General features: G+C 28.9%; 1 protein-coding gene across 3 annotated transcripts in view; it reads left to right on the top strand.

Moving 5' to 3' along the window:
* Positions 1-201: 201 nt before the first annotated feature.
* The window catches only part of LOC145292220 (prolyl 4-hydroxylase subunit alpha-1-like), an 89597-nt gene continuing 64795 nt past the window's right edge, over positions 202-25003 (top strand). Inside the window, exons 1-3 of one of the 3 annotated variants that reach the window (XM_080138541.1) lie at positions 202-820; positions 16461-16627; positions 19694-19778. In XM_080138541.1, coding sequence (XP_079994667.1) covers positions 624-820; positions 16461-16627; positions 19694-19778 — 449 coding nt within the window. In that variant the 5' untranslated portion in view covers positions 202-623. The remainder of the gene's footprint in view (positions 821-16460; positions 16628-19693; positions 19779-25003) is intronic. The other 2 variants (XM_080138542.1, XR_013869569.1) reach the window with 2 other exon arrangements.

Raw genomic sequence — 25003 nt, 5'->3', positions numbered from 1 at the left:
GTGTGTGTGTGTGTGTGTGTGTGTAATTATGTATGTAGTAACAGGTGGAGAATTCAACAAAGGCGTATTATAAGTGAACGGAGGGAGAGGAAGAGTATTGAAGATAGAAAGAGAGAAAATGAGAGAAGCAGAGAGGGAGAGCGTGGCGTTAAAAGACATAAAAGAAAAAAGAAAGAACGAAAGCAAAAAAAAAAAAAGAAAGAAAGGAAAAGGTAACAAAATTAATAAAGAAGAGGAAAAAATGTCACCAGAAATACAGCAAATAGATCATAAAAGTTTACTTGTTGTGGTTGTGGTCAGCGATTTTAGGAAAAAAGGACGTGTCTCTTGATTGAGTAGTTTTTCTCTTTTTACTGGTGATCTTGTTTTACGTGTTTATGGGGGGGAAAAGCAAAAATCGGACGTTTTAAAAAGTTCTGACAAAAAGATTAACAAATTTTCACAATTATATAAGACAGAAATTAGTTAAAGAGAGCATTAAAAAAAAGTTCAACCCCGTTTAAAATCTTATTACACATAAAAGCTTAAACAAAAAATAATTCTAAAAATCAAACCGCAAAAAAAAAAAAAAATCAACAACAAAAACAAAACATAGAAAAAGCAAACAAAAAACAAGAAGGAAAATGAATTCTTACAAATTGTATATATATTTATTATTTATTGTATACATCCATCATCAAACGGCTCGTGCTGACGTGTTCACGGCGATTTACAAAATCAAAGAACTGACTGAAATCGAAGATGACCTGTTAACGTCTTTGCAAACTTATATCGAAGCAAGAGAGGCAGCCGACAAACCCGTTGAAGACAGGTTAAAAGAGTAAGTACGATTCAAAGTCAGGGTGTTTTTTTTTTTCGCTTTCTTTTTACGCACAAATAAACGCACTCATTCACCTATTATACATTATTTTCATTATCAATCAGTACCTTCTCTTTCAACTCAACCTGAAGGATTAAAAATATCAAATTTGACCGGTTATAGATAGTATTGCACATAATAAGTAATACTCCGTCCCTGGTGAAACCAAAGGTACCGAGAGATGATTTAAATAATGTATAGTGTTCAACTGAATAAAAATACATATGCTCTTGCATAAGTAATTGAGCACTTTTGATTTATCCTATACAACTGAATTACACTATAATGCATGTGACAGGTCGCATAACAAAGAAACATGTGTCTATGGATAATTATATATATATATATATATATATATATATATATATATATATAGCTGTGTGTGTGTGTGTGTGTGTGTGTGTGTGTGTTGATCCCTATCTCGGATCACACATGGGTGAGAAAAAACTGATCCCCAATTAGCATTTATGTAGAATGTTTTCCATTCAAACGTATCACAGGCAAAATAAACAAATAATAAGTCGTATAACGACGAAACATACCGGCGGATAATTATGTATATAAATTGATTTTGACATAATAGAAATGATCAGAGTGCTTAATTATTTACGTCAAAGCATATATTTCTATTTAAAATATCGATACCTGTGGTTTCGCAGAAGCAATGGAAATTCAACCTATACAGCTAAAAATGCCAAGTCTGACCCCCACCCCAGTCGGTACTATGGCAGAACGGTCATACTTGGTATCTTTAACCCTACCGGCTGAGTCTCTAATATTTCCGTTAAAGTTCAAGTATTCATATATATATATATATATATATATATATGTGTGTGTGTGTGTGTGTGTGTGTGTGTGTGTGTGTGTGTGTGTATGTGCGCGCGCGTTGGTGTGTGACAGAAATTTGTGTCTCAATTTTTTGCCAGTTGGTTGGACATCAATGTGCAAGTATACATATATTTTATTTTATTTTATTGTACTGGATCAATCAAGAATAAATAACAATGAGCGTCGAAAAAAACAGTGCTCTTATTGGTTCAAGTTATTTTTCTAAATTCCAGCAAAAATGAGGACATTAATTTTGAACACGTGCTTTTGTTCAAACATGTGATTCAAACATTTAATGAACTTGAAGCTACTTGCCTGGAAACTAGTTAAAAATACAAAATGTCCGTTCTTCAATCGATTGAAAAATTGAAATTATCTCATATTTCATTCACTGAATTAGACGGTAGTATGTGCTGAATTCCTACACCCACTTAAGTTGCATTTTCTGTATGCTTGTCTCCTGAATATATTCCCCATATTGAAATTAGTGGAAAAATGTAGTGGATGTTGGGGGCTATATCAAGTAAGATTAGGGGATTCGACTCTTAATTGAGTATTATATATATATATATATATATATATATATATATATATATATATATATATATATATATATGTATGTATGTATATATATAATGGGTTTAGAAATTCCAACGAGAGAAAGATGTATATTTAAATAAGGGGGTGATCACCAACAATGTGTATTTTTTAACATTATTTTATTATTCCGTGTTTTGGTTTTTCATTGAGAATTATGTTTAGATCATTGTAATAATGTTTTTAAATCATTGAAATCGTTTTTAACGCGTTTCAGACGTTCTGTGAAGCGTACTATTCAGAAAGTATTTAAAATGTTTAGAATATATTCAACATGTATTTAAAATGTAAAAGAACATTTGAAATGTTTCCGAGAGGTGGAAACGTGTGTAAATGATTCTACTTTTCATTCGTATGTTCAATTTTTATTACTGGTTTATTGGAGTAGACTGTGGTCACTGCTGTCTTATCTCTCTCTCTCTCTCTCTCTCTCTCTATATATATATATATATATATATATATATATATATATATATATATATATATATATATATATATTTCTATCTCTCCTTGTGTTTCTATTTGTCTTTTTTCTTTTTTTACTCTTACTTGAGTGGAGATGAGGGAGCCCATTGGTACTTGGTCAACTGGGTGCATGTGGTAGGATGTGTGTGTGTGCGCGCGCGCGTGCGTGTGTGTAGGTGTGAGCGTGTGTGTGTTTTTTCTTTTATTGGTTTGAAGAATGTGCGTTATGTTTTATAGTATTATAAAGTTATTTGCTTCCCTAGGAAGGTAACTGTGATCCAAGGTCGTTACTAATGTGTGTGTGTGTGAGAAGGGGGGGGACCAGCTCCTCTGAAATAAGGGTAGGGGTGTTTTCATAGTGTTGTTGGTTTCGAGGTAAAGTAGGGTTGGTATTGTTCAATGTGTTGTATTAGAGACAGAGGTGTTATGTCTGTGTGTGACTGTATGCGTGTTTGTGTGTGTGTGTGTTTTAATGTGTCGGTTCTGATTTATGTGTGAGTGTGTATATCTATATGTACGTGCATGCGAGTGTGCCTTGCATTTCATGTTTTTGTGTGTTGATATTAGGCTCTGTTTAGTTTGGGAGTGAATCTTGTTATGCATTTTTTTCCCTATGTAAGTAAATAAAAATACTTGTCTGTTTGGAAGATTGGCATTATTTTGAAGCTATTTCCGCTGCATGTGTGTACGTGTTTTGAAACATAGAGGTGTCTGTTATCTGCAATTTTGATGTTGCTCTTATGTAAGGCCACTCTATTGCTGAAATTTTTGGTGGCACCTATGTAGGATTTTTCGCATTCAGTGCAGCTTAGTGCATATACTACATTTCTGGAGGTGCAATTTAGATCCTTTTTTATTTTGAATGTTTGTGTTGGGTTTTTGAATGTGCATGTGCTTCCTTCTATTATTATGTCACATACTCCACATCGCGGTTTGTTGCATTTTGTTGCCCCTTTTGTAGTGTGTGGAACGAGTTTTGAGGAAGTTAGGATGTGTTTTAAGTTCTTGGGTTGGCGTTTGCTTTTTATTATTTTTGTTGTTTTAAGTATGTTGTTTAGTTTATCGTTCGTATTGAGGAGGATAAGTTTTTTATTATCTGTGTAAATAGTTCTGGGTTGTTTGTATTGTGTGTGGAGACGTATGCTAAAATTTGTTCTTTGTTGTGTTCTTTTGGGATTCTTAGTTGGTCTATTGGAATTTTTTCTGCCAGTTCAATACCTTTCTGTATTAGTGGTAGTGGATATCCTCTTTACTGCATAGTTATTTGCAGTTCATTCAGTCTAGTCGAACGGAGGTGTCTGTCTGTTACTATGGTGCAGACTCTATGTGCTAGGGAGTAGGGTATTGATTTTTGATTAGGGTACAGTTTTTAGTATGGTGACTTTTGAAGTGGAGGTATTGTTGAGTGTCTGTGGGTTTGTGGTAGATGTCTGTAATTATGTTGTTTTTTATTGTTACTAGAATGTCTAGGAAAGGTAGTTCTGTGGGGCTTTGTTCTAGTGTGAAGTTTATTTTTGGGTGTAGATTTTGTAGCAAAGTATGGAGTTCTCTGATATCCCCCATGTGGTCCTCTAGAGGATAAAGCAGTCGTCTAGGTATCTTTTTCAAGATTTTATGAAGAGTGTTTTTATATTGTGCCCGTATTTCTGCTCTATCCTTTCATAAAGGGTCTCTTCTAGGAAGGCGAGTGTAAGGGTGGCATATGTTGGTGCCATTTTAGGACCCATTGCTGTGCCTAGTGTTTGAATGTAGTTGTTATTATTGAATTGGAAGGAGTTGTTATTGAGGATTATGTCAATGCTGTCAATCACGAATTGTCTAGTGAATCTGGGGTGTAAAGTCTGTGTATGTTTGTCAATCCAATATGAGATAGCTTCTTTTCCTAGGTTGTGTGGGATATTGCTATATAGACTGCTAACATCGAATGTGGCTAGTATTGTCACATCGTCTACTGTTTGTGGTAGGGAGCTAAGGAAGTGTGTGTCATCTCTTACAAAACTTCTGACTAGATTGGTGAAAGGCTGTAATAATATATCTATTAGGTTGCTAAGTCTGCTTGTTGGGCATGATGGTCCTGCTACTATGGGTCTGAATGTTAGGTCATTGGGGTTTGGGGTGCTCATGTACTCTGACTTTTGTATGTTGATGGCATGTCTTACCTGGTTGGATTTGTGTATTTTGGGTAGTCCATAGAAGATGTTTGTTTTTGTTGTGAAGTTTGTAAGGAAGTCTTTTTCTTTTTTAGTTAATGTACTATTGTATGTTGCGCAGAGTTTCGTGATTTTAGATATGGTTATGTCGTCTATGTTAGAGCTAATTGGTTTGTAATAATTTTCGTTCCCTAGTGATTCTAAATTTTTTGTTTTGTAGTAGTTCTTATTCATGATAACCACCGCACTACCTTTGTCTGCTTCCTTTATAACTAAGTTGTTATTATGTCGGATTTTTTTAAGTGCTTGATTTTGTTTTCGCGTTAGATTACTGGTGGGGTTTTCTTTTTGTTGGGGGTTGAGGTTCCAGAGCGTTTCAAAGAAAGTATTTAGTTCTTTTGTGTTGTTATGTTTGTTGGGGAAGTATGTTGATTTGTTTTTCACTAAAGAGTCGTCTGTTGTGTTATCACTCTCATTAAGTATATATATGAGTCTAAATGTGCGTTCAAATTCTTTAAGGTCTTTCTTTAACTCTGCTATGTTACTTTTGGGGGTTGGGCAGAATTTGAGGCCTAGTTTTAGTACTTCAATTTCGTCCTTTGTAAGTGTCTCTGTAGATAGATTAATGACTTTGGGTTTTTTGTTGTCTAATCTGGTGTTGTCATTTTGTGAGTGATTCCTAAAAAATGATTGCGTGGGTCGTTAGTTTCGTTGTTCCGGTTGGGAGGTTGGTTGTGTCCTTTTGTAGGGATGTATGGATTATGAAAGTACCTGGGGTATTTGGATTGGTTGCGTTTGTGTGTGGGGTATTTTTGGAGTCGGTTTCATACTGTGGCGTACTGGTAAGGACTGTTTTGTGATGGGTGGTATCTATAAGGGTGGTTTTATTCCATTTGGTGGTTTCGGTGGGGATTGTTAAGTAGGGTTTTTTTTGGTTTGTATGGGTGGGGTGGGGTAAGAGATAGTGGGTTCTTGACTGAGTTGGGTGGCATGGTTGATAGTAAATATTTTCGTATTATTGTATGAGGTTGTATTTTTTAGTACTGTCGTGGGTTGTCGGTTGTTGATATGTTGTTTTTTGGCGCATTTTGGTAGTAGTATTTTATTTGTATGGTGCATGTGTTCTTGTGTGGATGTGTGGTGTGCTTGATAGGAGTTTTGGTTGAACATATATATGTTTAAGTTTAAGTTTAAGATATCTACGTATGCTTTATGGATATATAAATATCGGTAAATTCCTCCATCCTTCACAATGCAAACCAATACTCAATTAAGAGTCGAACCCCCTAATCTTACTTGATATAGCCCCAACACACACACACACACACACACACACACATATATATATATATATATATATATATATATATATAATTATTTCCACAGCCCAAAGAACGCGGCAGGCCACAAGAGCCATGCCAGCCAACGAACCAGAAGTCTAAGACTCGAGTTTCGCCCTCATATAGGCTCATCAGTCAGACACATCCGCACCCGGGATTTGAAACCCGAGCCTCCTGCATGGGCTGCAGCGTTCTGTGAGCTGTGGAAATAATTATATATAATCTCTCACGTTCTGAAAATTCTATAACAAAAAAATGGCTCGTTAGGTTAGCTCTGCTGGGTGGCGTCGTCCTTTCGAGTTCAAAATCCCTACTTGTGAAACATCGGCTTGGAGTTCAGCTGGTTGGATGACCACGTCCCTTGTCGAGATGAAGTAGGTCTATTCCACAGCTTGATTCCGTCGCAGTTTGCTTGATCTGTGTTGGTTAATAGAATTTCTTGTGTTCGGGGTGTTTTCTCAGTTGGTAGAGTGCTTGGCTCGCAGGCAGTAGGATCGGGTTTCAAATCCCGGGTGCGGACATGTCTGACTGATGAGCCCAAATGAGGACGAAACTTGGGTCTTAGACTTCCGGTTCGTTGGCTGGCATGACTCTTGTGGACTGCGGTGTTCTTTGACTGTGGAAATAATTATATATAATCTCTCATATTCTGAAAATTATATGTGTGTGTGTGTGTGTGTGTGTGTATTAGTCTGTCAGGGTATGGTGAAAAGAAATCAATAACTTGCTCAATCACAAGAATGCAAAACGTAGAACATAAATTATTTATTTGAAATCGATACATTGACTATTTCAGAAACGCATCATTGTTTTATTGACACACATTGTTTAGAAATAATCCTTAAAACACATTTCAAATCCTCCTGTTGGGGGAAAAATATATCCCAGTGTTCACCGCTTTCATTTTTTCAAGTGTCCCTTTTTGAGGGAAATACCAGCGCTTACGGGTGATGTCTATATGGATGAGAAGAGTGTTGTAGTTTGCTTAAAGCATTGTGCGTACTGTGAAAGGAGTTGCGTTTGAAGGCTATATCAAAGCGGTTCGTAGGAAACGTCGTGGACACGAGTTAGTATATAAAAGAATAATGACAATATCAGAAGGAATATTGTCTATATGGATGTATGGCCTTAATTGTAATTGTTCGCTTTATTTAAGCATAACCTGATTACTGATTACGGAGGTTGCATCTTTATCTGCTTGTATGTTGTACTCGTGTTTAGGGATATATTTATTATATTTTGCGGGTACTTCCGTTTGGATATAGAGTTATTATTACATTGTAATTTATTAGTTAAGGGAGAACGTGATACCTAATTGAATAGGGTAGATTCGTATGAATGCTAAATGCTGCCCCCATAATCAAACGGATGAATCATTATAGACTTGTTATCTCAAAATATGAATGTGACGATATCTGTATGAGATTGCTAAGATGAGGGTAGGTGTTAATTTTTTTTAATTCTGTTCATTTTTACCTAATTAATTTTATATGTTTATCAGAGGTCTGTTTGCATCAATTACATGTAATTCTTGGTCGTATAGATCTTTTTCTCGGTTTAATGGTATTCGGTAAATATATCATTAACTACTCAAATAGTAAGATTTTGAAACATGTATTGTAAACGAATATAAACATCAAAATTTGTTAAAATGTGACTAGATACATATAAATTTAATATAGATCAATAGGTACCTTAGTATATTCCCAAATATTGCAAAATGAATGAACACACCGACACACACACACACACACACACACACACACACACACATATATATATATATATATATATATATATATATATATATATATATATGTATATACTAGTACGGCATAATCACGTTGACACACCGGTCCTCATTGAATCGCCGAAGTTAAGCAACATTGAGTCTGGTAAGTATCAAATGACCATTTGGCAATACCAGGCGCTGTATGTCGGAGGATGTCGTCACCTTCCTGCAAAAGCTGCAAAATCATAACGTCGTCATCTCTCCTGATATATATATATATATATATATATATATATATATATATATATATATATATATATATATATATATATATATATATGCGACTGGAGCTTGTTTGTGAATTTAATACTTCCATGAAACTTCCTCCTTCAGAGGATGCCGGATCAACACGCCTAGGGAGAGTGCCGCTTCGGTACTGTATATATAGTAAAACTTGAAACAAACAAACCAACATGCTAAGTCTTTCGATATATAAAAATATATTATTTCGAGCCATACTTTTTTCTATCATTTTGTTTGTATTAATCCCAGGGAGGGCGAGGTAATTCAAGCCTACCGTTTTGATAGAATAGTCCGGTGAAGTATAAGTCAAGTTTGACGCACACGTACACACGCGCGTGCGCACACACATACACAATATATATATATATATATATATATATATATATATATATATATATATATATATATATATATATATAGTTTAATGTGAAATTAATAATTTTCCAGCTATTTTTTAACTTGGATTGGAATGCATAAAGGTACTTGGTATTTGATTGGTACATTGGTTATGAATATTTCAACCCGTTACATTACAATAAAATTTTTAAAATATACACACTCACACACATACACGCATATATATATTTTACTAGCAAAAGTACCCGTCGTTGTACTGGGTTCAAAAACAGCCTACAGAAAATGAACTCTGATTTATTAAAGTATGATAGGTTATGAAAAGGAAGGGTTGTAAAGAGATAGCTTCGAATTTGGTGGTATCAAAACCAAAGCAAAATATGATAAAAGTAAAAATAAAATAGATAAACCCCATAATTTATTATACCATACCTGTTCACACTGAAACACTTATCACGATATTCTGCGAATGTATCTTAAAAAACCTTGTTAAACTTTGTGACATATTTCCATCCTATGGAGGTCAGGTGCGAACGAATACCCCATAATTTTATTATGCCATATTTCTTCAAACTGAAACATAATTATCAAAGTATACTTACACAGATAGATATGAAAAGTCTTTATTAAAGTTTGTGCTTATTTCCATTCTATGGAGGCTAGGCGCGAACGCAGACCCCACAATTTTAATGAACCACCGTTCTGCCAGATCAAACATAGCTATTCCTGTGTCTCGATACATCTTCTATCATTATATGTAATCAGTTTTTTAAAATAGTCAACCATATAGGAACCTATTCATGACCACACACACACACGCACACACACACACACACATTCAGCTGTATATATATATATATATATATATATATATATATATATATAATAGGACAACAAGAGTATGAAATGAAGACACAAAACTATATATAGGTAGATATAGAATGGATCATTTATTGAATAATGGAATACCGACAAAATTTGGGGGAATAGCAGGGACTCTTTATGTCAGGGCATTTCGAAGCCTATTGCTTCTCATCAGAAGAGTAGAGAAGGTGCTAGGTAGCATGGGGAAGATGCGGCGTCTAACATAAGGTTCATTAGGGATGAAAAAGATTAAGAAGAATTATAGAATGTTGGGGGAAGTTTTATTGAATTCTAAATAAATAAGGAGAAGCTTATTATATCTAGTATGATATATAAGAATATATATGGTCTTTAACATAGTGTTGAGATTAAGGGGTATATGTATTATGGTTAAATAGGGGGTGTATTTTTGCTGTGTGGTAATTTATTTTAACGGTTTGTGGGGTGTCTATTTTCTATGGAGTGGGTAATTTTGATTAATTTGGGGGGGTATGTAAGGTTGTAAAACTGAAAGGTAATATGCGGCAATATATTTATAAGTTTCTACTGTTATGATATAGAGAGTATGATCATAAGGGGGCGGTCGGAGGTTAGGGTGGCAATGACTATGAGTGCGTATAACTTGATTGATATGAGTGCGTATAACTTGATGTAAAAGATTAAGTATACATATTGATGTTAAAGTGGGGGAGTAAGGAAACCATTACTACTTATGAGAGTGGTAAAAATATACCAAATAATAGTAGGGTAATTATAATAGTACGAAAGATAATAGTAATGAAAATTATAATAATAGTAGTAATAATAAAGCTGAAAATAAATTAGATGTAAAATTGAAGATAAAAAAAGGAAAAAAATTTGATATTAAGAAAAATAAAATAAAATAAATAGAATAAAAATATAAATTTACATCTAATTTATTTTTAGCTTTATTATTACTACTGCTGACTAACGTAGGTATGATTTTATGAGTCATATATTTTTATATTTTTCCAGTGGGAATGAAAATTTGTGGATATAAGTGTATATTATGTATTATTAGGCTACTCTGTAATATTTAATATAAAATTAATGTTTTGGCATTTTCTTTATCATAATTTTTGATAGGATTATTATTTCATTTACAATTTATTACTCTTTCAGCCTTGTAACTATGAACTTAACTAATGTAATATCTTAATTTTTCTTTAGTTTTTTTTAAAATGTTTTTTATTGTATTATTTTATATTAATATCAACAAGATAAAAGTTATTAAAACTGTTCAACAGGGACTGTAGATATATCATGAACCAGCAGGATAACTATATTCTACAAAACAATAACACTATAAACATTTTCGTATTGGGGTGTATAAACATCCAATGTGACTAACCATATTTGAAACACCCAGGTGACTAACGCAGAATATATGTAAAGTTTCCTCCCAACTTTTTTTTTATTTTCTATTTCATTTTTATCTCTTCATTTGTAATAGCGATTCCGTGGTTTCTTTTTTCAAAGCAAAACATTTTTGATGTCAGGCGATACTTCTGTTAATTGTAAGTACATACAGACAAACACACAGAAAGACAGGCAAACAGACAGACATACAGGGATGCTAATGCATCCTTTTTGTTAAAATTAGTTCTCCCTAAAATGACACCCTAAATCTGTTCTGAAACAAGCAACAATGGTTATTACTCTAATATATATATATATATATATATATATATATATATATATATATATATATATATATATATATATATATAGCCAGTAGAGTTTAGTTTCCTAGAAGTACATCCAATGAAACAACATGTGTCTACTAAAGAGTGCTCAATGAGTGAACAGAGCAGGTATATTAAATTTATTTATACAAACATTTATGGCTACATATCTGCATACATGTTTCTGTAATCACCCGCGCTGGGGGATTACGTTTTGAGGCCAAGAATTACCGTTGAGAACTCAACGGTAATTCTTGGCCTGAAGACGTAATCCCCCAGCGCGGGTGATTACAGAAACATGTATGCAGATATGTAGCCATAAATGTTTGTATAAATAAATTTAATATACCTGCTCTGTTCACTCATTGAGCACTCTTTAGTAGACACATGTTGTTTCATTGGATGTACTTCTAGGAAACTAAACTCTACTGGCTATATATATATATATATATATATATATATATATATATATGATGATTGCAACGTCTTGTCAGACGAGTGCCACTCCCTCAGACATTTAAAATCCATGAGCCCAAATGCCTGAGGGAGTATCTATACAAATATGATGTTACAGAGTCTTAGCTTTGTACGACAGCTAAGTCTCTCTCTCGGTTCAAAATGTTGATACCCAGCAACAAGCAAGAGCAAGAGCAAGATAGCCAGCAACAAGCTAAACTGCAGACCAGCTTAATGCGGGTAATGGTCTTCCGCTTTATGGTTTTTTAAATAAGAGATTTGCTTCTCCTAGAAAGGTTGCCTTCACCACGGCTTACGGGAGCCGTCTCCACCCCAATACACATATACACACACACAAATATACACGGTGCTAGTTGGCCGTTGACCCAGAAAAAGAGTTCATTCGCCCTTTGGAAGGTCTTGTTTTTAATCCTTCAGGGAGACTAGCCGCCCTCCTCACCAAACAAGTCTGGTGGGGGAACCAGTTTAGTCGCCGGTGACCCGACCATGAGGCAGGTAGTACTGGGTTACATGGTACCAGTAGCACATGACATGACATGACCTGACATATGTATATATATATACATATATATATACATACATACATATATATATATATATATATATATACATATATATATATATGTACGTACGTACATACATACATACATATATATATATATATATATATATATATATATATATATATATATGTATGTATGTATGTACGTATATTCAGCATTAATACTAAAATGTAAGTCACAAATCCTCAATTTGTATAGATAATCCACGTAAAAACGTCATTCACGGCTACCTGGCAAATATACTCGTTGAAACAAGTGCAAGTGAGTTGCAAACAATTTAAAGGGATGTATAAAATCTTAAATTATCTCTCAGTTGGAATGCATGAGATAATGGATGAATGGGAGGCATCCAGTAGGATCCTCCATCTCCAGCTAAAACAAGATGATAAGAAAATTGAAAAATAAATAAATAAAATAAAATAAAAGTGAGAACCAACCCTCATTGCTAACAATAAAGATGCATTATGCATTCAACTCTTTCCCTTCTCCGGTCCGTGTGACAGTAGTACTATACTAGAACTTATTTACTGATATATATATATATATATATATATATATATATATATATATATATATATATATATATATATATATGGTGAGAAAGAAAGAGGGGGGAGGGAGAGAGAATGATGTTAATTTATTGATTTTGTTTTTTTGATTTCTGTTTCTTTTTTAAGCTACAATACATTTTATTCTCATGTCATTATTTTCACACACACACAACCATTTTTTTCTTTATTTCTAATGCGTTTGACGTTTGATGCGAATTGTAAACCAGTTTTGATTTTGCTCATTTCACGTCATTTGTTTTTCACACGCAAAACTTCAGTTCTTTTTTTCTTGTTTATTCTTTTACGTTTCGCTCATGATGAAACTGCAAGTTGTTGTCATTCGGTTTTAACAACAAGTCAGTGAAAAACAAAACATATTTATCAACACTTTATTACTTTTTAAATAGTCACATTTTCATGTGAAGACTGAAAATAGTTATCAGCATTTGCATTATCGGTGATTTGAAACGGGTAAGTACGAGTGTAAGAGAGCGCACGTGAATATATCAACAGCAGCCGAAGGATTACTGACTAGTAAAAATATTAGCAGCAGTAGCCGTTTTGAGTGCGTATGCAAATTGACAAGTGTCCGCAAGCTTGCGTTTGAAAGGAAAAGAGAATAGGAGAAAAACAAGACGCTGGCACTGTTTGGTAATAATGCTAATAATGCTTTTCGTTAAAACAGATAAAAAGCCGAGTCGGATTTATTTTTGCTTGGTTGTTTCTTTTCGACGATACTAGACGGCGTGAGTGTTCGAGGAAGGTTTGAACTAAAACAAACACGGTTTGAGCATAACAGGCACGTTACAGGAATTGATGTCTTTAGTTTCATGTAATTTTGTATTAACAAAAACTAGTTTCACACTTCGTTTTAAAATTGTGAAGTTCTATACAAATTTTTTGAGAGAAAGAGAGAGAGAGAGAGAGAGAGAGAGAGAGAGAGAGAGTCAAATTGGTCCGGACAAGGATCCCGACCAGATAAAACACACACACACACACACACACACACACACACACACACACAAATACACACACACATAAACACACAAACACACAAACACACACACACACACACAAACACACACACACACACAACGCTGAAGAAATAACAACTACACGGAAGGTTGTATGGACTATATAGCTTAGTAAGTGTGATTTTAATAAGACAGACATAAAAATAACGAAGGGAAGAATAAAATGATTTTGTTTAGGGAAAGACATAATGTTCTAGTTTGGAGTACATACGAGTAAAGTTTTTAGGAACAACTTCAATGGATGTTGGCATCAAAATAAATGTTTTGTTTTGAAAGAGATAATGTTTGTTGAAATTACACAAAAAATCGAAGGTACTCATGTTTTGGAAAAGATGATTACCGGTCGCTGACCCGCATTTAACCTTGAAGCTGAGGCAACAGGGCTCTTTCTAACTTGGAGGATTTTTGCATGAAAGTGTGCAAAAGAAGTGACTTAATAAGTAAATATTCTGTGGAGAATAAAATTCACTAAACATTTCACATGTGTTTATAAATGAGAGAACGTGAGGGAAGTTCGACATCTTTCGCTTAATTGAATTTAGATCAAAATGAAGTAAAGAATGGCTATTTTTAATGCTTCAACGGACAAGGAAAGAATAGAAAGGTTAATTTAACACTGATAAACAATATCTTATAAGTAGATGTCCCCGGTGTTGCATGGTATTAAACGTAACGTTAAATTCCTTTAAAAAAATAAAGTAAAAAAGAATAACATTCTTAAACGGTCGCTTTACAAGTGACAGCTTAGAGAGTGGATATACGTTTCTCCACTGATGATGAGTGATGTACTCGAAACGACCTTTGGAATAAATAACATCTACAATTAAAAAAAAAGAAAAAAAAGCAACATCAATCAGGTAAATAATAAAAGTATTATTGAATTATTTAAACCGCCCAGACGACAGTCGGCGCTTCTAATCGTTACACTAATCGGCTGCTGTTGTATATATATATATATATATATATATATATATATATATATATATATATATATATATATATATATATATATATATATATATATATATATATATATATATATATATATATATGTATAAGGAATGAAAAAATATAACCAGCGGTGGTTGACATTATGTTTAAAGAAAAAATAGAAAAAAAACGAATGAAATTATTAAAAAATCAACGTTTCGTCCTTGTTTCAGAGGACATCTTCAGGATAATTGAAATTAAAAATGTGATAAAAGAAAAAGTCATAGATCGTGCGAAAAAAGATAGTTTTTTAAAATCCAACCCATGTCGGGAAAGGACGAATATGTGTGCGTATGGGAAGGTTGTTTGATGTCTATATATACACTTTTTAATTTCAATTATCCTGAAGATGTCCTCTGAAACAAGGACGAAACGTTGAGTTTTTAATAATTTCATTCGTTTTTTTCTATTTTTTCTTTAAACATATATATATATATATATATATATATATATATATATATATATATATATATATATATATATATATATAGTACTGGTTGGTTGCATCCAAAATCCAAATGACATAAAAAAAAAACCCCGGAATAATCACATCTTCTTTATTTTCTTTTTAATTTTTTATTTCGGCAAATGTCTATAGTTTTTCTTACGCACGTTTGGCAACCGGTAACGAAAATATAGTCTTTGGCTTAATAGGCTGCTTTTCAGAGAAAATCAGGTATTAATGAAAAAAAAAACCCAGTCATTAAAACCCCACTTAAAAGATGATTATCAAAGAAAACGTAAAATAGTACCTTAGTTACTAGCGTTTAAAATGTTTTACACTAATCGCGTCCCATCCAAAATTCCCGCTTCCTCTTACCTAACTGCAGTTAATATTTCTAGATAAATTTTTTGATCTAGTAAAATGGACTCAAAGGTGGGATCATAGGTTTCTTAGATTCTTTAATTTTTTCGATCAACAAGTCCTGCTAGTTTAGAATTAAATAATATGTAATAAGTATTTCCTTCACATATAATACTGTAGTATTTCTGTGATGCTTAAAAAAGAATGACAGCACACTGATATATGAAAATATAATAACATATCGTTATTGTCGCTGGCGGTGAAAAAGTATGGGTCAGTGAGATAGGAGGATGCAGACTATGATTTTTTTACTCACGCGCAAATTACCGATCGAATGACGGTATAAATTGCGAAATTATTATAAACAAATGTTTCACCCTTTGCCAATCCCAACTTTAGGACTTCGCTATCAATGTAGCCACTCTTCCAAGACGGTTTATTCGATAACGGGGTGTTTCTTCTGTCACTAATTTTTAGCAGGTGGATCTGATTAACGATTATATTATTTTCGATAATCGACAATATTTGGTTTTGCTAGCTAGATGGCCAACTTCAACCAGCGATTATTTTAGTTTTGGTAATCAGTCATGCTATGTTTTTTTTCCGTCATGTGGTCCAACATCAACAATTATTTTATTTTTGACAATCATGTTATATTTTTCTTTCAGATAAGTGCATGTTCATGCCAACTCCACCTATTCCTGTTGAATGAGCGTTTCAAAACGATCGACTTCAAGGCCATTCCACAGAGATGTTATATTAAATTACGTGTAAATATTGTTTTGAACGTTCGTTTAAAAGCGCATGGTTTTTCTTTTCTTTCTGTTCTTTTTATTTTGTAGACTTTTGAATAAGACGCGAGATGAAAACAAGTTTCATTCTAAAAACGCAAGTTATCCGGAACATCCCATAAACGCCTACCGAATGATAAGCCGGATCTACAACTCTTGGGAAACATTGATGGAAGAAGTGAATTGTCCGAATTGTGATTCGGATAATAATACAGAAGGTCAGTACCAAAACATCGGCGTGCTCTAATAATCTTTGCACTTTTTAGATATTCTTTAAACGCAAAATATATAAAACAAATATAAAGCACAGCCAAATAAATCCAATGATACATTACCTGAAAGTACTTCGTTCAAACACCTCCGCTTAACATTCACATGGTATATATTATTTAATTTATTAAGATGAGTATTATTTATTCATTTATTGGTATTGCGGAATATTATCCTCATCTTTTTAGTTGTTGTTTCACGACGTTTCGGCTAACTATTCCTTTGGCCTTCGTCAGATGGTAACCGCGACGGGATTGGAAATCCGAATCTCCTAGCTGCATTCTCAGAAATTACTGCCTTCCATAGTCTGAATTGTATTCTTTATCCAAACAATATATATATATACACACACACATATATATATATATATATATATATATATATATATATATATAATTTAAAGGAGATTAGAGCAATAGTCTAAAGAGCCGAGTGTATTTCAATGTAACAGTGAAATTACTAGTGTAATTGAAATACGGGAAAGAGAAAGTGCTCGTTGTAATTTAGATATATAATAAGCTCGATAGGTAGATATCCTAGAGCTAATTCAATATTAAGTAATGTGATTTATAATTTAAAATTTGAACAATTAAATTTCAACCAAATTAAAAATCCGTTTTATAAGAAGGAACAACAACAAAATCAATTATCTGTACGATCGTTTCGGAAAACAATGCTCTTTATTGTGGTAAACATCCAGTTACGAACAATAATTACATATAGTTTTATAATATACTATATATATATATATATATATATATATATATATATATATATATATATATATACACTATATATATGTATGTATTCTTTATCCAAACAATATATATATATATATAAAGATATATATATATATATATATATATATATTCTTTATCCAAACAATATATATATATATATATTTATATACATATGTGTATTCATTATCCACACAATATATATATATATATATATATATATATATATATATATATATCAGTAATTTATGAAAATATATGCTAATTAAGCTACATAGTCTTCGCATTCCATCCCCGTAAAAAAGTGTCAGGTAGTATAAAGCGATCCATTACTGGAAGTTCCAAGAAGGCGAGCACTCGCCAACAATCGAGCAGAAAATAATACGACAAGCCAGTACATGTGAATATTTAGAAAATTCGTGTAGATTGTGTCTAAATAAGAAATGTGAAATTCTGAAGTTTAAAAACCCCAAAACATATTAAAATATATGAGTGAAAGAGCGGACGATTGTAGACATGGAATAAACACAAATGAGAAAAATCAAATCAAATCATTATAAATAAAAAAAAGTACTCCATACACGTACGTGTTAAGATCAGCTAAACTATTAACTCACAAAATTCACGAAAGAAAAAGATGCGTCACCTTATAGAAAACGGGACATTAGAATAGGATTAGATGTTAGCCAAATTTTTCAGTGAAGAAGGGCTATTAGCTAATGGGCCCTTCAATTCACAGATGATACAGATGATTGATCTTATTGGTTAGCTTGGTAAACTAACCACTGCGTATATTTATAAACACAATCTGCATAATGAATTCTATACATTTAAGACTGACAATCCTTACACAAAGAAGATCGATATATATTTTTATAACTTACTACCATAAATTCTATTCACGTTCTAAGCATTGTTCAAGTAAGTACAAAAAAATAAAGTACATAAAATATATCTCGTCATAAAATTTTATCTAAACACATGAAATAATAAACACACACGAACATGGTGACGGAAAAAATATATTTTTTATTGAATTATCGAATAAACGGAATTTCATAGTTTTTTCCTTAATCCATCGAATTTCGAAATTTTATAGTTTTCTCCTCAGAAATAGATAGTCAAGTAAAGTACAATAAACTTACTAGATAGTGGTGATATGTGCACGTACGCACATACATAGATAAAAAATATATATATTATGTATCTACATGAAATTGATTTATCTATTTTCAGTATTTTTTAGATACTGCTCGAAACATAAGTAAAGTAGGTAGAGAGGATAAACCGCGTAAAATTCGAAAATTCTATGTAGCTTAATTGCCATATATATATATATATATATATATATATATATATATATATATATATATATATATATATATATATATATATAATGATTTGAAAAGTTATTTTGAATTACAGTTCCGAATTTTTTTTTTAGATGGGTGCTGATTTTTTGCATTACTTCTTTTGATCGAACTATTGTTCTTATCTTGAGTGTTATTTAGTCGATGTAGCCTTCGACATTCGTCAGGCATGTTGGTCGCCATCTTGGAAAAGAAATGAGAAAAAGTTACTGGCCCCGTAGCTGGTTTCGTATTCTTGGAATTGTTTTTGTTTTTTTTCATCGAGGTTTCGTATATGTGAAAAAAATGTGGTTGCTTAAGGGAGGTAAATCTAATAATGTTTGACAGGGGATTATCTCCCCTTTACCGTTAAAATTTTAAGGTGGGATTGTACAATTTTTCTTTTTCTTTATCATTAGCGGTTCCCAAAGACTACTGATATCTCATTTTAAATTGTCTAATGTTAATCGCTTGTTTATAGTAAGCCAACATATATATATATATATATATATATATATATATATATATATATATATATATATATATATATATGATGAGAATAATGGAAATAATATTCTGAAAAAATAGAGAGATAAAAAATAAAAAGGAACAAACCGAGTTATTTGTTCATCAACGTTTCGTCTTTATTTCATCCAGAGGAAGTATCGTAATAAGGACGAAACGGTGATGAACACATAACTCGGTTTGTTCCTTATTATTTTTATTTCTCTAAGTGGCATTGCCAAGTGTTTGGTGTGAAACTGAACATTATTAGCATGAAACATGAGTTAAAAATGGACAGACCTAAAAACGATGTAATTCATTCCTACATTTTGTGTTAAACACTTGCGAACGTTTTATTATAATTAATGTTCTTTTCTGTTTTTATCTTACTCACTATTTTCTTATTTTGTTTCTGTACGGTGAGCTTTTGTGAAAAAGTTCAAAAAGGTGCAAAAGTCAATATGGCCGACGGAGAAAGACATCAAAGGAGCCGCATTGGCAATATTTCGGTAAGTCTTCGGATTAACAAATTTGTAGTTTTTTAAAATTAATGTATACCATGATTTTACAAATGAAACGCAAGGAACGATAAGAAAAAAAATTTATTTATTTATCTTGTTCATCTTCTTTAACCATATTCACAAATAGTAGTCCCTTACATCCAAGTGGCGATATGCCTTGTTAGAGTGAACGCGAGTAAATAATAATAAAAAAAAGGTTTTCCTCAGTGCTCATGCAAATAAAGGGTAGTCCCCTAGACAGGAAATTGTGTTGCATTCCGCATCGATTTTATGTTTTTTTCCATATAAAGTTATCTATACCTGTATACTAAAAACGCGTCATCCTCGCACAAGATGACATGAATATATCGTATGTAATCAATATAGATTTTTCTATTTAAGGAAAGGTGAATATAAGGGTTTTTATAATTCTTGTTGCACCCCTTTTCCGGCTCTAATCTACCAATTTCTAATTTAAAATGAATTATTTCATCATAGTTCCGTACTTATATCCGTTTCCGGTTCGCAAATGGTACACAAACGCCAAAATTATAAATAACCGATCCTAAAGTTGACGTTCAATTAAAACAATGTATATTGTAATAGTATCATAATCAATTAAAATAATGTATATTGTAATAGTATCATATTAAATTAAAACAATGTATATTGTAATAGTATCATATTAAATTAAAATAATGTATATTGTAATACTATCATATTCAATTAAAATAATGTATATTGTAATAGTATCATATTAAATTAAAACAATGTATATTGTAATAGTATCATATTAAATTAAAATAATGTATATTGTAATACTATCATATTAAATTAAAATAATGTATATTGTAATAGTATCATATTAAATTAAAATAATGTATATTGTAATAGTATCATATTAAATTAAAATAATGTATATTGTAATAGTATCATATTAAATTAAAATAATGTATATTGTAATAGTATCATATTAAATTAAAACAATGTATATTGTAATAGTATCATATTAAATTAAAACAATGTATATTGTAATAGTATCATATTAAATTAAAATAATGTATATTGTAATAGTATCATATTAAATTAAAATAATGTATATTGTAATAGTATCATATTAAATTAAAATAATGTATATTGTAATACTATCATATTCAATTAAAATAATGTATATTGTAATAGTATCATATTAAATTAAAACAATGTATATTGTAATAGTATCATATTAAATTAAAATAATGTATATTGTAATACTATCATATTAAATTAAAATAATGTATATTGTAATAGTATCATATTAAATTAAAATAATGTATATTGTAATAGTATCATATTAAATTAAAATAATGTATATTGTAATAGTATCATATTAAATTAAAATAATGTATATTGTAATAGTATCATATTAAATTAAAACAATGTATATTGTAATAGTATCATATTAAATTAAAACAATGTATATTGTAATAGTATCATATTAAATTAAAATAATGTATATTGTAATAGTATCATATTAAATTAAAATAATGTATATTGTAATAGTATCATATTCAATTAAAATAATGTATATTGTAATAGTATCATATTCAATTAAAATAATATATATTGTAATAGTATCATATTAAATTAAAATAATGTATATTGTAATAGTATCATATTAAATTAAAACAATGTATATTGTAATACTATCATATTCAATTAAAATAATGTATATTGTAATACTATCATATTAAATTAAAATAATATATATTGTAATAGTATCATATTAAATTAAAATAATATATATTGTAATAGTATCATATTAAATTAAAATAATGTATATTGTAATAGTATCATATTAAATTAAAACAATGTATATTGTAATAGTATCATATTAAATTAAAATAATATATATTGTAATAGTATCATATTCAATTAAAATAATGTATATTGTAATAGTATCATATTAAATTAAAACAATGTATATTGTAATAGTATCATATTAAATTAAAATAATATATATTGTAATAGTATCATATTCAATTAAAATAATGTATATTGTAATAGTATCATATTCAATTAAAACAATGTATATTGTAATAGTATCATATTCAATTAAAATAATATATATTGTAATAGTATCATATTCAATTAAAATAATGTATATTGTAATAGTATCATATTCAATTAAAATAATATATATTGTAATAGTATCATATTAAATTAAAATAATGTATATTGTAATAGTATCATATTAAATTAAAATAATGTATATAGTAATAGTATCATATTAAATTAAAATAATGTATATTGTAATAGTATCATATTCAATTAAAATAATGTATATTGTAATAGTATCATATTCAATTAAAATAATATATATTGTAATAGTATCATATTAAATTAAAATAATGTATATTGTAATAGTATCATATTAAATTAAAATAATGTATATTGTAATAGTATCATATTCAATTAAAATAATGTATATTGTAATAGTATCATATTAAATTAAAATAATGTATATTGTAATAGTATCATATTAAATTAAAACAATGTATATTGTAATACTATCATATTCAATTAAAATAATTTATATTGTAATAGTATCATATTAAATTAAAATAATGTATATTGTAATAGTATCATATTCAATTAAAATAATGTATATTGTAATAGTATCATATTCAATTAAAATAATGTATATTGTAATAGTATCATATTCAATTAAAATAATGTATATTGTAATACTATCATATTAAATTAAAATAATATATATTGTAATAGTATCATATTAAATTAAAATAATATATATTGTAATAGTATCATATTCAATTAAAATAATGTATATTGTAATAGTATCATATTCAATTAAAACAATGTATATTGTAATAGTATCATATTAAATTAAAATAATATATATTGTAATAGTATCATATTCAATTAAAATAATATATATTGTAATAGTATCATATTAAATTAAAATAATATATATTGTAATAGTATCATATTCAATTAAAACAATGTATATTGTAATAGTATCATATTCAATTAAAACAATGTATATTGTAATAGTATCATATTCAATTAAAATAATATATATTGTAATAGTATCATATTCAATTAAAATAATGTATATTGTAATAGTATCATATTCAATTAAAATAATGTATATTGTAATAGTATCATATTCAATTAAAATAATGTATATTGTAATAGTATCATATTAAATTAAAATAATGTATATTGTAATAGTATCATATTCAATTAAAATAATGTATATTGTAATAGTATCATATTCAATTAAAATAATATATATTGTAATAGTATCATATTAAATTAAAATAATGTATATTGTAATAGTATCATATTAAATTAAAATAATGTATATTGTAATAGTATCATATTCAATTAAAATAATGTATATTGTAATAGTATCATATTAAATTAAAATAATGTATATTGTAATACTATCATATTCAATTAAAATAATTTATATTGTAATAGTATCATATTAAATTAAAATAATGTATATTGTAATAGTATCATATTAAATTAAAATAATGTATATTGTAATAGTATCATATTAAATTAAAACAATGTATATTGTAATAGTATCATATTCAATTAAAATAATTTATATTGTAATAGTATCATATTAAATTAAAATAATGTATATTGTAATAGTATCATATTCAATTAAAATAATGTATATTGTAATAGTATCATATTAAATTAAAACAATGTATATTGTAATAGTATCATATTAAATTAAAATAATGTATATTGTAATAGTATCATATTAAATTAAAATAATGTATATTGTAATACTATCATATTCAATTAAAATAATGTATATTGTAATAGTATCATATTCAATTAAAATAATGTATATTGTAATAGTATCATATTCAATTAAAATAATGTATATTGTAATAGTATCATATTAAATTAAAATAATGTATATTGTAATAGTATCATATTAAATTAAAACAATGTATATTGTAATAGTATCATATTAAATTAAAATAATATATATTGTAATAGTATCATATTCAATTAAAACAATGTATATTGTAATAGTATCATATTAAATTAAAATAATTTATATTGTAATAGTATAATATTAAATTAAAATAATGTATATTGTAATACTATCATATTAAATTAAAATAATTTATATTGTAATAGTATCATATTAAATTAAAATAATGTATATTGCAATAGTATCATATTAAATTAAAATAATGTATATTGTAATAGTATCATATTAAATTAAAACAATGTATATTGTAATAGTATCATATTAAATTAAAATAATGTATATTGTAATACTATCATATTAAATTAAAACAATGTATATTGTAATAGTATCATATTCAATTAAAATAATATATATTGTAATAGTATAATATTAAATTAAAATAATGTATATTGTAATACTATCATATTAAATTAAAATAATGTATATTGTAATAGTATCATATTCAATTAAAATAATGTATATTGCAATAGTATCATATTCAATTAAAATAATGTATATTGTAATACTATCATATTAAATTAAAATAATGTATATTGTAATAGTATCATATTCAATTAAAATAATGTATATTGTAATACTATCATATTAAATTAAAATAATGTATATTGTAATAGTATCATATTAAATTAAAATAATGTATATTGTAATAGTATCATATTCAATTAAAATAATGTATATTGTAATAGTATCATATGATATAAAATAATGTATATTGTAATAGTATCATATTAAATTAAAATAATGTATATTGTAATAGTATCATATTAAATTAAAATAATGTATATTGTAATAGTATCATATTCAATTAAAATAATGTATATTGTAATAGTATCATATTCAATTAAAATAATATATATTGTAATAGTATCATATTAAATTAAAATAATGTATATTGTAATACTATCATATTCAATTAAAATAATGTATATTGTAATAGTATCATATTCAATTAAAATAATGTATATTGTAATAGTATCATATTCAATTAAAATAATGTATATTGTAATAGTATCATATTCAATTAAAATAATGTATATTGTAATAGTATCATATGATATACGCCTTCTTTGCATCTTATTGTGTCTTTTATATTATTCTTTGAAATTGATCAGTAATTCCTGTTTATTTTCGCTACGTGTCACATCATATTCTGTTGGAATTTATTTTCTTGAATTCAAATAAAGTAAACTACTATTTTATTTAAGAAGAA

The sequence above is a fragment of the Euprymna scolopes genome, chromosome 13 (genome assembly GCF_053919585.1).
Source record: "Euprymna scolopes isolate OS-2025 chromosome 13, ASM5391958v1, whole genome shotgun sequence".
In the NCBI taxonomy this organism is placed as follows: Eukaryota; Metazoa; Mollusca; class Cephalopoda; order Sepiida; family Sepiolidae; genus Euprymna; species Euprymna scolopes.
This window is presented reverse-complemented; position numbering and strand designations above follow the sequence as displayed.